This window comes from Nerophis ophidion, linkage group LG08 (genome assembly GCF_033978795.1).
Source record: "Nerophis ophidion isolate RoL-2023_Sa linkage group LG08, RoL_Noph_v1.0, whole genome shotgun sequence".
In the NCBI taxonomy this organism is placed as follows: domain Eukaryota; kingdom Metazoa; phylum Chordata; class Actinopteri; order Syngnathiformes; family Syngnathidae; genus Nerophis; species Nerophis ophidion.
Window position 1 is genome coordinate 20,983,273 of NC_084618.1, and position 14,712 is coordinate 20,997,984.

General features: G+C 47.3%; 1 protein-coding gene across 1 annotated transcript in view; it reads right to left on the reverse strand.

Annotated features, from left to right (window-relative positions):
* Positions 1 to 14,712, reverse strand: part of lamc3 (laminin, gamma 3) — a 297,472-nt gene that overhangs the window by 101,863 nt on the left and 180,897 nt on the right. The window contains 1 exon segment of the mRNA XM_061907982.1: positions 255 to 447. Coding sequence (XP_061763966.1) covers positions 255 to 447 — 193 coding nt within the window.

Here is a 14,712-nt window from a genome sequence, read left to right on the forward strand (position 1 = left end):
TAAGGTTGCATCATTTGAGCGGATTATTGGCTTTCTTCACGTATTTTTTTGGGGTTTTTTTGTCCCTGATTCTTTGGCATTCCCAGCACGGTTTTGTTTGGACCAGGCCATCTGTTGAATCCCGAAGATGCGGAAATGAAATAAAAATGCGATGCGCCCGCGGGACCGGCCAGGGTTCATCGGAGGAGCGTGCAGGAGAACATAAAACACACGGGGTGTGGGAATATTGGAAGGACAAAGAACGCCGGTCATACCTGACCATGAAGGAGCAGCTCGGCGGGAGCGAGCCCTCGTGCACCGCCCCGGGTGAAAGGTCGGCGGCGAGCGCGATTCCGCCGCCCTCCAACCGCAAGGTGAGGCCGTCGGGAAGCAGCCGTCGGGTCTCGGAGGTGAAGGTGATGGAGAGGAGCTGGCCGTAGCTGTGGACTTGACCACCCAGGAACTTGTCTGTGGGAGACAGGTGTCGCGGAAATTTCTTAAAGTCGATCCTTTAGTGACAAATAGCTTCAAAATGTTTTATTAAAGTAACAAACAAATAATAACAAGCTTTGCAAAGCGAGACCAAAACCAGAACGACACATCCGTTCGTTGCAGCTTGTTTTAACTCGTTTAGATTATGTCATGACAATTATACATTCTTAGAAGTCCACCCTCCATGCTCATTAACATACAGTACCCTAATGAAAGAATGAATGCCCAAGGTCCTGTGAAGGGGAGAGGGTGTCGTTTTGCCAGAAGGTAGGGGGAGGGTCACTAAGGAAAGGGGACCAATTTAGCCCAGAGGGGGGTCAGGAATAGATGACACATATGCCCGGTCAACTAGAGTCCACATGTCACATCAAAGACACAGGAGAGAGAGCTTGATCAGATTAGAGGTCTCCTGCAGAGCAGTGGTCCCCAACCTTTTTGTATCCGCGGACCGGTCAAAGCTTAATAATTTGTCCCGAGGCCCGGCGGAAGGGGTGGGGGGGATGGGGTGATCCTTTTTTTTTTTCTTTGTCATGAAAAATCGAGGTTTTTGTGGTTGGTGCACTAATTGTAAGTGTATACTGTGTTTTTTATGTTGATTTAATTAAAAGAAAAAAAAAAAAAAATATATATATATATATATTTTTTTTTCTAAAGTAAAAATTTATAAAAAAATATTCTGCGGCCCGGTGGTTGGGGACCACTGCTGCAGAGCGTCACATTCCTAAGCCTAATAAAGAACTTTTGGCGACCCGTTCAAAGATCATCATCAATTAAAACAAGTACAAGTCATTTTGCTATCACACAGGTACGGTGTTTAGTACGGGGAAATAATTCTGCACGTGGTACAGGTCCAGACAAAAAAGGTTGTCTAAACCCCCTGGAAAACATGGGCAATGTTTAAGGCAGGGGTCTCAAACACAGACGTTATTTTGCGGCCCCCACCTTAATGTGAAAATTTAAAGGCCAACTGAAATGAGATTTTTTTATTTAAACGGGGATTGCAGGTCAATTCTATGTGTCATACTTGATCATTTCGCGATATTGCCATATTTTTGCGGAAAGGATTTAGTAAAGAACTTTTGGTGCTGATAAAAAAGCCTTGCCTGTACCGGAAGTAGCAGACGATGTGCGCGTGACGTCACAGGCTGTGGAGCTCCTCACATCTGAACATTGTTTACAATCATGGCCACCAGCAGCGAGAGCGATTCGGACCGAGAAAGCGACGATTTCCCCATTAATTTGAGCGAGGATGAAAGATTCGTGGATGAGGAAAGTGAGAGTGAAGAACTAGAAGAAAAAAAAAAGACTACAGTGGGAGCGATTCAGATATAATTAGACATATTTTCTAGAATAATTCTGGAAATGCACTTATCTGCTTTTTGTGTTTCTAGTGTTTTAGTGAGATTATATGGTCGCACCTGTACAGCCTGAAGGTCGGCCCTGCACCTTTCTTCAGCACCAGTCGACGGGTGGTGGCGATGCCCATCTCTGCCCTTCGCAAGGGACCCTCTTCGAAACACGATCTTTTGAAATGATCGCTGCATAATACACTGTGTTTTGTAAGTGTGGTCTAATCCAGCCGTGTACGCTTGACCGCTCTGTTCCATAGTAAAGCTTCACCGTCATCTTTCGGGAATGTGAACAATGAAACACCGGCTGTGTTTGTGTTGCTAAAGGCGGCCGCAATACACCGTTTCCCACCTACAGCTTTCTTCTTTGACGTCTCCATTATTCATTGAACAAATTGCAAAAGATTCAGCAACACAGATGTCCATAATACTGTGGAATTATGCGATGAAAAGAGACGACTTATAGCTGTGAACGGTGCTGGAACAAGATGTCCTCTACAATGCGTGACGTCACGCGCACTCGTCATCATACCGCCACGTTTTAGCATGATACTTCCGCGCGAAATTTAAAATTGCAATTTAGTAAACTAAACCGGCCGTATTGGCATGTGTTGCAATGTTAAGATTTCATCATTGATATATAAACTATCAGACTGCGTGGTCGGTAGTAGCGGCTTTCAATAGGCCTTTAATGCCCGCGAGTTTTATATGGCGCTTGACAGCGTTGTGTGCGGAGCAGAAGGAATCTACCAGTCACGGTGTGGTAATGGCTCTCGAGGGCCGAACATTATCGTCACTTGCGTGATGCAAGCAGAGAAACGTTTTGCCGCTTTTCCACTAGACCCGCACGCGCTCTTCTTCCCTCCCTCGCTTGCCCGCCTGCTCGCCCGTGTGTCTCTTTCTGGCTTCCTCCCCTGGCGCCGCTGTCAACACTCCGGGCCGGGGAGACTAGTGGTCCGGTAGCTTCCGAAGCACTCCGCCGAAGGCCCGAGCGACAATACAAATGCGGTCCTCTCCAAGATTTCTCATAGTCATCATTGTCCCTGTCACCGACGTCCCACTGGGGTGAGTTTTCCTTCCCCTTATGTGGGCTCTACCGAGGATGTCATTGTGGTTTATGTTGTGATTTGTGCAGCCCTTTGAGACACTGGTGATTTAGGGCTATATAAATAAACATTGATTGAGTGATTGATTCACTTCACTTCACTCCTCTGGCTGCTTGCCCGGACACGCCCCCGCTCACGCTGCGCGCAGCAGGCCCACTTAGTAACAAGCCTGCACACAATCGGCAATCTGCACACCTGGTGCCGATGAGGGCGAGCTGGATAAGGGACCAGTGTATCCAAGGATCCAGGCGGGAACTTAGCTGCCTCTTTGTGTGCCGTGAGCCTGATGCGCTCTCATTGTAGTTGTTTTCCCCTCCGTCCGTGTTGCTCTACCGCAGTGTCTTCCCGAGTCTTCCCCCTTCGAGATCGTCCGTTGTTTCCCCTGTGTTTTGGACTGCCTTCCTCGATTCCTGACCCTCGCCTGAACACGGATCTAGCCTCTTCTCTTCTGCCCTGGATGATCATCTACCTGCCCCTCGGACTGCCTTGTTCCTTCATTCTCGACAACACTTGGTAACACACACACGTCAGGTAATCTCCACACATAGTCACACACATACGCTCTTGGGTTTGACACACTCCATTTCCTTCGTTTATATTATTATTGTTTGATTATTATATATTTGGTTAATATATAACAATAAATCTATAGAGCTACATCGTCCGCTGGTGTCTGATTCGTCACCTCCCCTCTGAAGTAACCATACTCTACAATGCAAAGCCAAAGCAATTTATCAACAACACCCAGAAACACCGCTGGCTTCGCTGGGCCCGAGCTCATCTAAGATGGACTGATGCAAAGTGGAAAAGTGTTCTGTGGTCTGATGAGTCCACATTTCCAATTGTTAGTCAAAACTGTGGATGTTGTGTCCTCTGGAACAAGGAGAAAAAGAACCATTCAGATTGTTCTAGGCGCAAAGTTTAAAAGCCAGCATCTGTGATGGTATGGGCATGTTTTAGTATGCAATTACACATCTGTGAAGGCACCATTAATGCTGAAAGGTACATCCTCCAAAAATGCATTAAATGAAATTCAAGTTTGATTAAAAAAAGTAAAAACAAAATGCTGCTCTACCCAATTGAAGTGTGTTTAAAAGAGAGCTCTCGATAAGGAAGGCGTTGGACAACATTGAAGCATGAGGGGGAGAACAGGAAGCGGGAACTTGAAAAGCGAGACTGGTTCTGCTCCTGATTATGAGTCTTTTTTTTTTTTTTTTTTTTACAAATGTATGCAGCGTCTGGCGGCGTAGGAGGATCACTTTAATTTGTCGGGCACTTGTTCCAAAAAAAAAAACAGTTCAAATAAACACGGAGACGCTGCCGGGGGTGGATAGTGACTTAAGAGGATGTGGGATTCAAGGGAGGGGGCAAAAATGCATTTATAAATGACCTATAAATGATTCAGCCATGCGTTTACAACATGCGCCATTCATAATGGATCGTCATTTACACGCCCGCTAACGATAACTGCTAAATGATTTAAGCCTGACTAATCACGGCGTTTCTATCTTTGCTAATAATGATGCCATCTTGGCACTTACAGAGAAATACAGAGCAGCGTGTTAAAACGTCTAGAAAAATACCATGAAAACACACGCAACTGAGAATGTTGTGTTAAGGCTGATAGCACACACGCGAACCCTTAAAAACAGGCGCATGGGAGAAACAAGGCTAGTTTTATGCAACAAAACGGAAGTTAGCCAGGCTAGCAAGGAGATAGCCAGGCTAACAGGAAGTTAGTCACGTTAACAGGAAGATATCCCGGCAAGCAAGACGTTAGCCAGGCAAACAGGAAGTTAGCCAGGCTAAGAGGGAGTTAGCCAGGCAAGCAGCGAGTTAGCCAGGCGAGCAAGAAGTTAGTCAGGTGAGCAGGAAGTTGGCCAGGCTAACAGAAAGTTAGCCAGGCTAAGGAAGTTAGCCAGGCGAGCAGGGAGTTGGCCAGGCTAACAGGAAGTTGGCCAGGCTAACAGGAAGTTGGCCAGGCTAACAGGAAGTTAGCCAGGCTAGCAGAAATTCCGCCAGGCTAGCAGAAATTCAGCCAGGCTAAGGAAGTTAGCCAGGCTTGCAGGAAGTTAGCCAGGCTTGCAGTAAGTTAGCAATGCTAACAAGAAGTTACCCAGGTGAGCAGGAAGTTAGCCAGGCTAGCAGGAATTTAGCTAGGGTTAGGAATTTAGCCAGGCAAGCAAGAATTTAGCCAGGCAAGCAGGAAGTTAGCCAGGCAAGCAGGAAGTTGGCCAGGCTAACAAGAGGTTGACTAGGTTAACAGGAAGTTAGCCAAGCCAACAGGAAGTTGTCGAGGTTAACAGGAAGTTAGCCAAGCTAACAGGAAGTTGGCCGGGTTAACAGGAATTTAGCCAGGCTTAAGAAGTTAGCCAGGTTAACAGAAAATTATTCATGCGACCAGGAAGTTAGTTTGCAAAACAGGAAGTTAGCCAGATGAGCAGGAAGTTGGCCTGGCTAACAGGAAGTTAGCCAGGCAAGGAGAAAGGTAGCCAGGCAAGCAGGAAGTTAGCCTGCCAAGCAGGAAGTTAGTTTGGCAAGCAGAAAGCTAGCCAGGCTATGGAAGTTAGTTAGGCGAGCACAAGTTAGCCAGGCTAGCAGGAATTTAGGCAGGCGAGCAGGAAATTAGCCAGCAGGCAACACGTTAGCCAGGCTAAATATTTTAGCCAGACCAGCATGGAGTTAGTCAGGCAAGCAGGAAGTTAGCCATTCTTGCAGCAAGTTAGCCAGGTGAGCAGGAAGTTAGCCAGGCGAGCAGGAAGTTAGCCAGGCTAAAGAATTTAGCCAGGTGAGCATGGAGTTCAGAAGTTACCAAGGTGAGCAAGAAGTTAGTCAGGCTAAATAATTTAGCTAGGCGAGCAGGAAGATGGTCAGGCTGACAGGAAGTTAGCCAAGCTAGTAGGAAGTTAGCCAGGCTAAAAAATTCAGCCAGGCGAGCAGGAAGTTACTCAGGTGAGAAAGAAGTTAGCCAGATGAGCAGGATGTTAGCCAGGCAAGCAGGAAGTTAGTCAGGTGACCATGGAGTTAGTCAAACAAGCAGGAAGTTAGCATGGAAAGCAAGAAGTTAGTCAGGTGAGCAAGAAGTTTATCATGCGAGCAGGAATTTACCCAGGCGAGCAGAAAGTTAGCCAGGCGAGCAGAAAGTTAGTCAGGCTAGCAGGAAGTTAGCCAGGCGAGCAGGAAGTTGGCCATGCTAAGGAGGTTAGCCAGGCTAGCAGGAATTTAGTCAGGCGAGCAGGAAGTTACCCAAGCGAGCAAGAAGTTAGCTAGGGGAGCAGGAATTTGGCCAGGCTAGCAGGAATTTATCTAGGGTAAGGAATTTAGCCAGGCAAGCAAGAATTTAGCCAGGCGAGCAGGAAGTTAGTCAGGCAAGCAGGAAGTTGGCCAGGTTAACAGGAAATTATTCAGGCGAGCAGGAAGTTAGTTTGCCGAGCAGGAAGTTAGTTTGTCAAACAGGAAGTTAGCCAGATGAGCAGGAAGTTGGCCAGGCTAACAGGAAGTTAGCCAGGCGAGCAGAGAGATAGCCAGGCGAGCAGGAAGTTAGCCAGGCAAGCAGGAAGTTAGTTTGGCAAGCAGAAAGCTAGCCAGGCTATGGAAGTTAGCCGGGCAAGCACATGTTAGCCAGGCGATCAGGAACTTGGCCAGGCTAGCAGGAATTTATCTAGGGTAAGGAATTTAGCCAGGCAAGCAAGAATTTAGCCAGGCGAGCAGGAAGTTAGTCAGGCAAGCAGGAAGTTGGCCAGGTTAACAGGAAATTATTCAGGCGAGCAGGAAGTTAGTTTGCCGAGCAGGAAGTTAGTTTGTCAAACAGGAAGTTAGCCAGATGAGCAGGAAGTTGGCCAGGCTAACAGGAAGTTTGCCAGGCGAGCAGAGAGATAGCCGGGCGAGCAGGAAGTTAGCCAGGCAAGCAGGAAGTTAGTTTGGCAAGCAGAAAGCTAGCCAGGCTATGGAAGTTAGCCGGGCAAGCACATGTTAGCCAGGCGAGCAGGAACTTGGCCAGGCTCAGGAAGTTAGCCAGGCTAGCAGGAATTTAGTCAGGCAAGCAGGAAGTTAGCCATTTTTGCAGCAAGTTAGCCAGGTGAGCAGGAAGTTAGCCAGGTGAGCAGGAAGTTGGCCAGGTGAGCATCAAGTTAGCCAGGTGAGCAGGAAGTTAGCCATTTTCGCAGCAAGTTAGCCAGGTGAGCAGGAAGTTAGCCAGGTGAGCAGGAAGTTAGCCAGGTGAGCAGGACGTTGGCCAGGCTAGCAGGAAGTTAGCCAGGTGAGCAGGAAGTTAGCCAGGCGAGCAGGAAGTTAGCCAGGCTAAAGAATTTAGCCAGGTGAGCAGGAAGTTAGTCAGGTGAGCATGGAGTTAGTCAGACAAGCAGGAAGTTACCTAGGTGAGCAGGAAGTTAGCCAGGCTAAATAATTTCGCCAGGCGAGCAGGAAGTTTGTCAGGCGAGCAGGAAGTCGGCCAGGCTGACAGGAAGTTAGCCAAGCTATTAGGAAGTTAGCCAGGCTAAAGAATTCAGTCAGGCGAGCAGGAAGTTACTCAGGTGAGAAAGAAGTTAGCCAGGTGAGCAGGAAACTAGCCATGCGAGCAGGAAGTTAGCCTGGAAAGCAAGAAGTTAACCTGGAAAGCAAAAAGTTAGTCAGGTGAGCATAAAGTTAGTCAGTTCTACCAGGAAGTTAGCCAGGCAAGCAGGAAGTTGGCCAGGCGAGCAGGAAGTTAGCCAGGCTAAGGAAGTTAACCAGGCTAGCAGGAATTTAGCCAGGCGAGCAGGGAGTTATTCAGGTAAGCAGGAAGTTGGCCAGGTTAAGAGGAAGTTGGCCAGGCTAAGGAAGTTAGCCAGGTGAGCAGCAAGTTAGCCATTTGAGCAGGAAGCTAGCCAGCCTAGCAGGAAGTTAGCCAGGCTAAGGAAGTTAGCCAGGCGAGCAGCCAGTTAGCCATTTGAGCAGGAAGCTAGCCAGCCTAGCAGGAATTTATCCAGCCTAGCAGGAAGTTAGTCTGGCAAGCAGGAAGTTAGCCAGGCGAGTATGAAGTTGGCCAGGCTAAGGAAGTTAGCTTGGCTAGCAAGAAGTTACCCAAGCGAGCAGGAAGTTAGTTTTCCAAGCAGGAAGTTAGACAGTTGAGCAGGAAGTTAGGCAGGCTAGCAGGAAGTTAGCCAGGCTAACAGGAAGTTAGCCAGGCTAACAGGAATTTAGCCAGGCTTAGGAAGTTAGCCAGGTTAACAGGAAATTATCCAGGCAAGCAGGAAGTTAGTCAGATGAGCAGGAAGTTGGCCAGGCTAACCGGAAATTAGCCAGGCTAATGAAGTTAGCCAGGCTATTGAAGTTAGCCAGACTAAGGAAGTTAGCCAGGCTAATGAAGTTAGCCAGGCTAATGAAGTTAGCCAGGCTAAGGAAGTTAGCCAGGCTAAGGAAGTTAGCCAGGCTAGCAGGAAGTTGGCCAGGCTAACAGGAAGTAAGTCAGGCTAAGGAAGTTAGCCAGGCTAGCAGGAATTCAGCCAGGCGAGAAAAGAGTTAGCCAGGCTCGCTAGACAGGACCCAAGAAAAAAATAAAATAAAATATTTTGAAGTTTAAAAAAATCAATTTGGAATGTTGGTTAATTCCAAATTGTAAGTTTGGACACCTCCATGATCATACTTGCCAACACTCCTGGATTTTCCAGGAGACTCCCGAAATTCAGCTTCTCTCCCAAAAACCTCCTGGGACAAATTTTCTCCCGAAAATCTCCCGAAATTCAGGCGGAGCTGGAAGCCACGCCCCCTCCAGCGAACCTGAGTGACGTGTCGACAGCCTGTTTTCACGTTCGCTTTCCCACAACAACGTGTCTGCCCAATGACGTTATAACTGTAGAATGATCCAGGGCGAGTTCTTGGTTTCTTATGTGGGTTTATTGTTAGGCAGTTTCATTAACGTCCTCCCAGCGCGGTAACAACACACAACAACAGCAGTCACGTTTTCGCCTACCGTAAAGCAGTTTGTCTGCCGTAAACAGCAATGTCGTGACACTCTTAAAAACAGGACAATACTGCCATCTACTGTACATGCTCATGGTTAAAAAAAACAAGGATGGACAATTCAACCCTTAACTCAACAATGAGTAAATGAGTGTGTAAATGTGTAAATAAATGAACATTAAAATTAAGTATTTATTTTATATATATATATATATATATATATATATATATATATATATATATATATATATATATATATATATATATATATATATATATATATATATGTATATGAAATATTTGACTTGGTGAATCTAGCTGTAAATATACTCCTTCCCTCTTAACCACGCCCCCAACCACGCCCCCCACCTCCTGAAATCGGAGTCTCAATGTTGGCAAATATGTCCATGATGGATCCACATACCCTCCTCAGGTGCAAGGTCCTCCACGCGAACAAAAGGCCTGCAGGCGTCCACACAGGTGTGTGTGTGTGTGTGTGTGTGTGTGTGTGTGTGTGTGTGTGTGTGTGTGTGTGTGTGTGTGTGTGTGTGTGTGTGTGTGTGTGTGTGGACGTCAAGCAGCACCTCGGATAAAGGCAGCCGGTCGTCATGGCGACCTGCCGGCTCTACGTTTGCATGAGTGTCTCGGCAGTGGTTCTAAACACTAACCCAGCATAAATTGCTCTTTTTTTCACTTCTACTCCTGCACTCCCGACTTCTCCTTTGCTATTTCATCACCTCTTTTTCTTCTTTTGTGTATGTGTGTATGTCCCGGGTGACGAGACCTTCAGACTGAGATTGTAGTTCTCAGTGTCTTTGAAGCTCGGCACAGGCAATTGCGGCGTGAACGCGAGTGACATGTCGCCTAAATCCGCTCCCGCTGCACCCCCGCCGGTCCTCGGCGGAATACCGGAGCGCTCCCCTCCCTCGCTCTCCGCCTTGGGGTTCTTTTTTATTTTTTTTAAATTCAAATTCCGCACTTCTTCCCTGCGAGCTTGGGGTTGGCGACAGATTGCAGCGAGAGGACTGAAGTGTGACTTCCCTGCTCCTCGCTGGAGCAGCTTGCCGGAAACCCCGGCAAGCTGCTCTCTCCAGCGGGCAGTCTGGTGTTTGCACCGCAGGGGAAGGGGGGGCTCGAACCCCAGCCTGTGTCGAGGACCAAGGCTGACATCAACCAGCGTGACCCTGTGTCATCTCTTCGTCTGTGCTGGGAGATCCGTAACGAGCGACGGGGGTTGATGATCAATTCCCCCGATGCATCGCATTCTGAACGTGGGCGGGTCAAACATCGATGGACAAATATCCAAGACGGTTAAATGTGCCATTAATGGGGCAAAAAAGTATTTAGTCAGCCACCGATTGTGCAAGTTCAAACACTTAAAATGATGACGGAGGTCTGTAATTTTCATCATAGGTACACTTCAACTGTGAGAGACAGAATATGAAAAAAAAAATCCAGGAATTTACATTGTAGGAATTTTAACAAATTTATTTGTAAATTAAGGTGGAAAATAAGTATTTGGTCAACCATTCAAAATCTCACGATACATGGCCCCATTCATTCTTTCCTTAACCCGGATCAATCGTCCTGTCCCCTTAGCAGAAAAACAGCCCCAAAGCATGATGTTTCCACCCCCATGCTTTACAGTAGGTGTAGTGTTCTTGGGATGCAACTCAGTATTCTTCTTCCTCCAAACAGGACGAGTTGAGTTTATACCAAAAATGTTCTATTTTGGTTTCATCTGACCACATGACATTCTCCCAATCCTCTGCTGTATCATCCGTGTATCCATTTTGGTATAAAATCAACTCGTGCGGTTTAGCTCGGTTGGTAGAGTGGCCGTGCCAGCAACTTGAGGGTTGCGGGTTCAATTCCCGCTTCTGCCATCCTAGTCACTGCCGTTGTGTCCTTGGGCGAGACACTTTACCCACCTGCTCCCAGTGCCACCCACACTGGTTTGAATGTAACTTAGAATTTGGGTTTCACTATGTAAAGCGTTTTGAGTCACGAGAGAAAAAGCGCTATATAAATATAATTCACTTCACAATATATACCGTAGCTGCGTGTGTCAAATATGGTGGTAGAGGGCGCTAGCGATCCTTCTTGCGACTACTCGGCTGCAGAAGAAGTGACATACCCGGTGTATTATTTATACAGTAACACTTCATGGTGGCAGCGGTGGGATAAAGAGATCACCCACGGAGCAGAACGGGAGGGGGAGTTTCCCGAGGATAATTCTGTGGTCGCCCGCACGTGAGGAGCCGAGTTAACTGGTAGCATCTGTCTAAACTGGACTTTCAATCAAAGCAGGAGGTAATAAAGGAAGATCTCCATCGAGACAGAGACTTTTAAAACTGAAGAAAGATAAGGAAGACTTCCATAAACAAGTTATCGATGCTTTCGATCAGAAGGAGCTGGCATGGACTTCATTTATGAGTAAAGGTAAGACTATAATAACGTTTTTTTTATTTTTATTAAATGTGCTTCTCATGATGGTATCCTTACATCACACTGTCATTTTTACTGCATGCCTTTGGTAAGTGCCGGAGTGAGAAGAGGTTTTGCAACCCAAGACAAAAAAATTGGAACCCCCATCCCGCAAAAAAACTACTTCGGAACCAGAAAAAAGATTTTCACACATTCTAACCACATTTCTTCAAAACACATATTTCCCCCCACAGCTGGCGGGGATTTAAAGCGTGGCGCAATGTGAGCGATGCTAATTTGAAACGAAGAACACCCGAATGAAAAGCAGAGTTTGATCAGTCGGAGGCCAGGGCGTGACGTGTGGGAGAGAGTGTTGCTGCTTCTGATACCCCAAAAGCTGTATGTAGAGTCCACTTTTCAGACACGGGGCGAAGACGGGCGTGACATCCTCCCCGCTTTCACGCCAAAGTCCTCAAATCTGCATCCCGAAGTTGTCACTCGGTGTTATCGGCAGCCTGCAACGCGTGGGGGGTGGGGGTTGGGCTCACACTTCCACAGACGTCTTAGTTTTAAAAGCGTTTACAGGAAATGGGATCATTAGCGTGGACGGCGAAAGAGGGAACAACATGAATGGCGCCGATAAGCAGACCGCCACAAAAAAAAAAAAAGGACTTGAACGTCTAAGAACATTTGGAAGGTCGTCGTATCTCTAAGCCTCTCCTCGCGCCTGCGATCGCCCAAATTGGGCGTAAAAAAAACGCCAAAGGAGGCGGCGGTAATGGGATTGCCAAGTGTTTTGCTTCTGGCGGCGAGCGGCGGGGCGACCGGAGGGTCTCGCCGGGGTTGATGCTGAGAAGCCCGAAGGAGGCAACCCGGCCAATTTTCACTTTGTTGGCTTTCCAACACGGTCAATTCCATCAGGCCGTGTGATAGAAATGGGCCCTAATCCTGTAGAAGGGCCGGTTTATTCCCTTATCTTCTAATGGTTCTGATAAAGGATTGAGGGGGGGAGGGTTTGATCTGCAGTGTGAACCCCCCCCTCGCCAAACACCGGGAGTACACACGCCATGAGTACTACCCACACTCCACCAGCACTAATAAACACTGTCTATTCATGAAAGGGGGTTGTCAAAGTAGTCAAAGAAGGCATAGTAGTGAAGTGAAGTGAATTATATTTATATAGCGCTTTTCTCTAGTGACTCAAAGTGCTTTTACATAGTGAAACCCAATATCTAAGTTACATTTGGCACTGGGAGCAGGTGGGCAAAGTGTCTTGCCCAAGGAACCGACAGCAGTGACCCGGATGGCGAAAGCTTGGAATCGAACCTGGAACCCCCGAGTTGCTGACACGGCCGCTCTACCAACCGCCCCAGAAGTAGCTGCCAGGAAACAGGGAAGAAATCGCTGCCCTCAACGAAGAAGAAATAGCCGCCACCTAATGGGAGGAAATGACTGCCACAAACGAAGACGAAACCGTTGCCGCCACCGAAGGAGCCGCTACCAACGAAGGTGAAAAGACGGCGTACATTGAAGAAGAAATAGCCCACGCCAATGAAGAGAATGCATCGATCGAATGAGAAGAAATAGCCGCCACCTAATGGGAGGAAATGACTGCCACAAACGAAGACGAAACCGTTGCCGCCACCGAAGGAGCCGCTACCAATGAACGTGAAAAGACGGCGTACATTGAAGAAGAAATAGCCCATGCCAATGAAGAGAATGCATCGATCGAATGAGAAGAAATAGCCGCCAAAGTTGAAGGAGAAAGAGCTGCTAGCAACAGAGAAGAAATAGCCGCCACCAACGGAGACAAAATCAGCATCGCCAACAAAGGAGAAATAGCCGCCACCAACGGAGACAAAATCAGCACCGCCAAAGAAGGAAAAATAGCCGCCATGAAGGAAGATGAAATAGCCGCCACCAACGGAGTCAAAATCAGCACCGCCAACAAAGGAAAAATAGCCGCCATGAAAGAAGAAAGAGCCGCCACCAACGGAGACAAAATCAGCACCGCCAACGAAGGAGCAATAGCCGCCATGAAAGAAGAAGAAATAGCCACCACCAACAGAGACAAAATCAGCACTGCCAACGAAGGAGAAATAGCCGCCATGAAGGAAGAAGAAATTGCCGCCACCAACAGAAACAAAATCAGTACTGCCAACGAAGGAGAAATAGCCACCATGAAAGAAGAACAAAGAGCCGCCACCAACGGAGACAAAATCAGCACTAACAACGAAGGAGAAATAGCCGCCATGAAAGAAGAAGAAAGAGCCGCCACCAACGGAGACAAAATCAGCCCTGCAAACCAAGGAGCAATAGCCGCCATAAAAGAAGAAGAAAGAGCCGCCACCAACGGAGACAAAATCAGCACCACCAACGAAGGAGAAATTGCCGCCATGAAAGAAGAAGAAAGAGCCGCCACCAACGGAGACAAAATCCGCACTGCCAACGAAGGAGAAATAGCCGCCATGAAAGAAGAAGAAAGAGCCGCCACCAACGGAGACAAAATCAGCACTGCCAACGAAGGAGAAATAGCCGCCATGAAGGAAGAAGAAATTGCCGCCACCAACAGAGACAAAATCAGCACTGCCAACGAAGGAGAAATAGCCACCATGGATGGAGAAGAAAGAGCCGCCACCAACGGAGACAAAATCAGCACTGCCAACGAAGGAGAAAGAGCTGCCACCAACGGAGACTAAAGCAGCCCTGCAAACGAAGGAGCAATAGCCGCCATGAAAGAAGAAATAGCCCCCACCAAATGAGGATAAATTGCCGCCACAAGCAAAAAATAAATAGCGATTGCCAAAAAGGAAGAAAAAACCACCACCAACGAAGAAATAATAGCCGCCATCAAATGAGAATAGCTGCTACCATCCGAAAAAAAATTGCTGCGACCAAAGAAGGTGAATTAGCCACCACCATTGAAGAAGAAATGCTGCTACCGATAAAGAAGAAATAACTGCTACCAACAAAGAAGAAAGAGCTGCTACCAATGAAGAAGAAAGAGCTGCTACCAATGAAGAAGAAATAGCTGCTACCAAAAAAGGTCATATAGCGGCCACCACCAAAGAAGAAATAGCCACCACCAAATGAGAAGAAGCAGATGTTACCAACTAAAAAGAAAAAGTTGTTTGCAAAGAAGGCGAAATAGCCGCCACCGTTGAAGAAGAAAAAGCTGCGAGCAACGAAAAATAAATAGCCGCAAACTAATTAGAGGAAATGACTGCAACAAACAAAGACAAAACCGTTGCCACCACCAAAGAAGCCGCTAGCAACGAAGGTGAAAAGGCCGCATACATTGAAGAAGAAATAGCCCACGCCAATGAAGAGAACACATCGATCGAACGAGAAGAAATAGCCGCTACAAACGAAAAACTAATAGCTGCAAAGACAAAATAGCTCAGACCAATGAAGAAGAA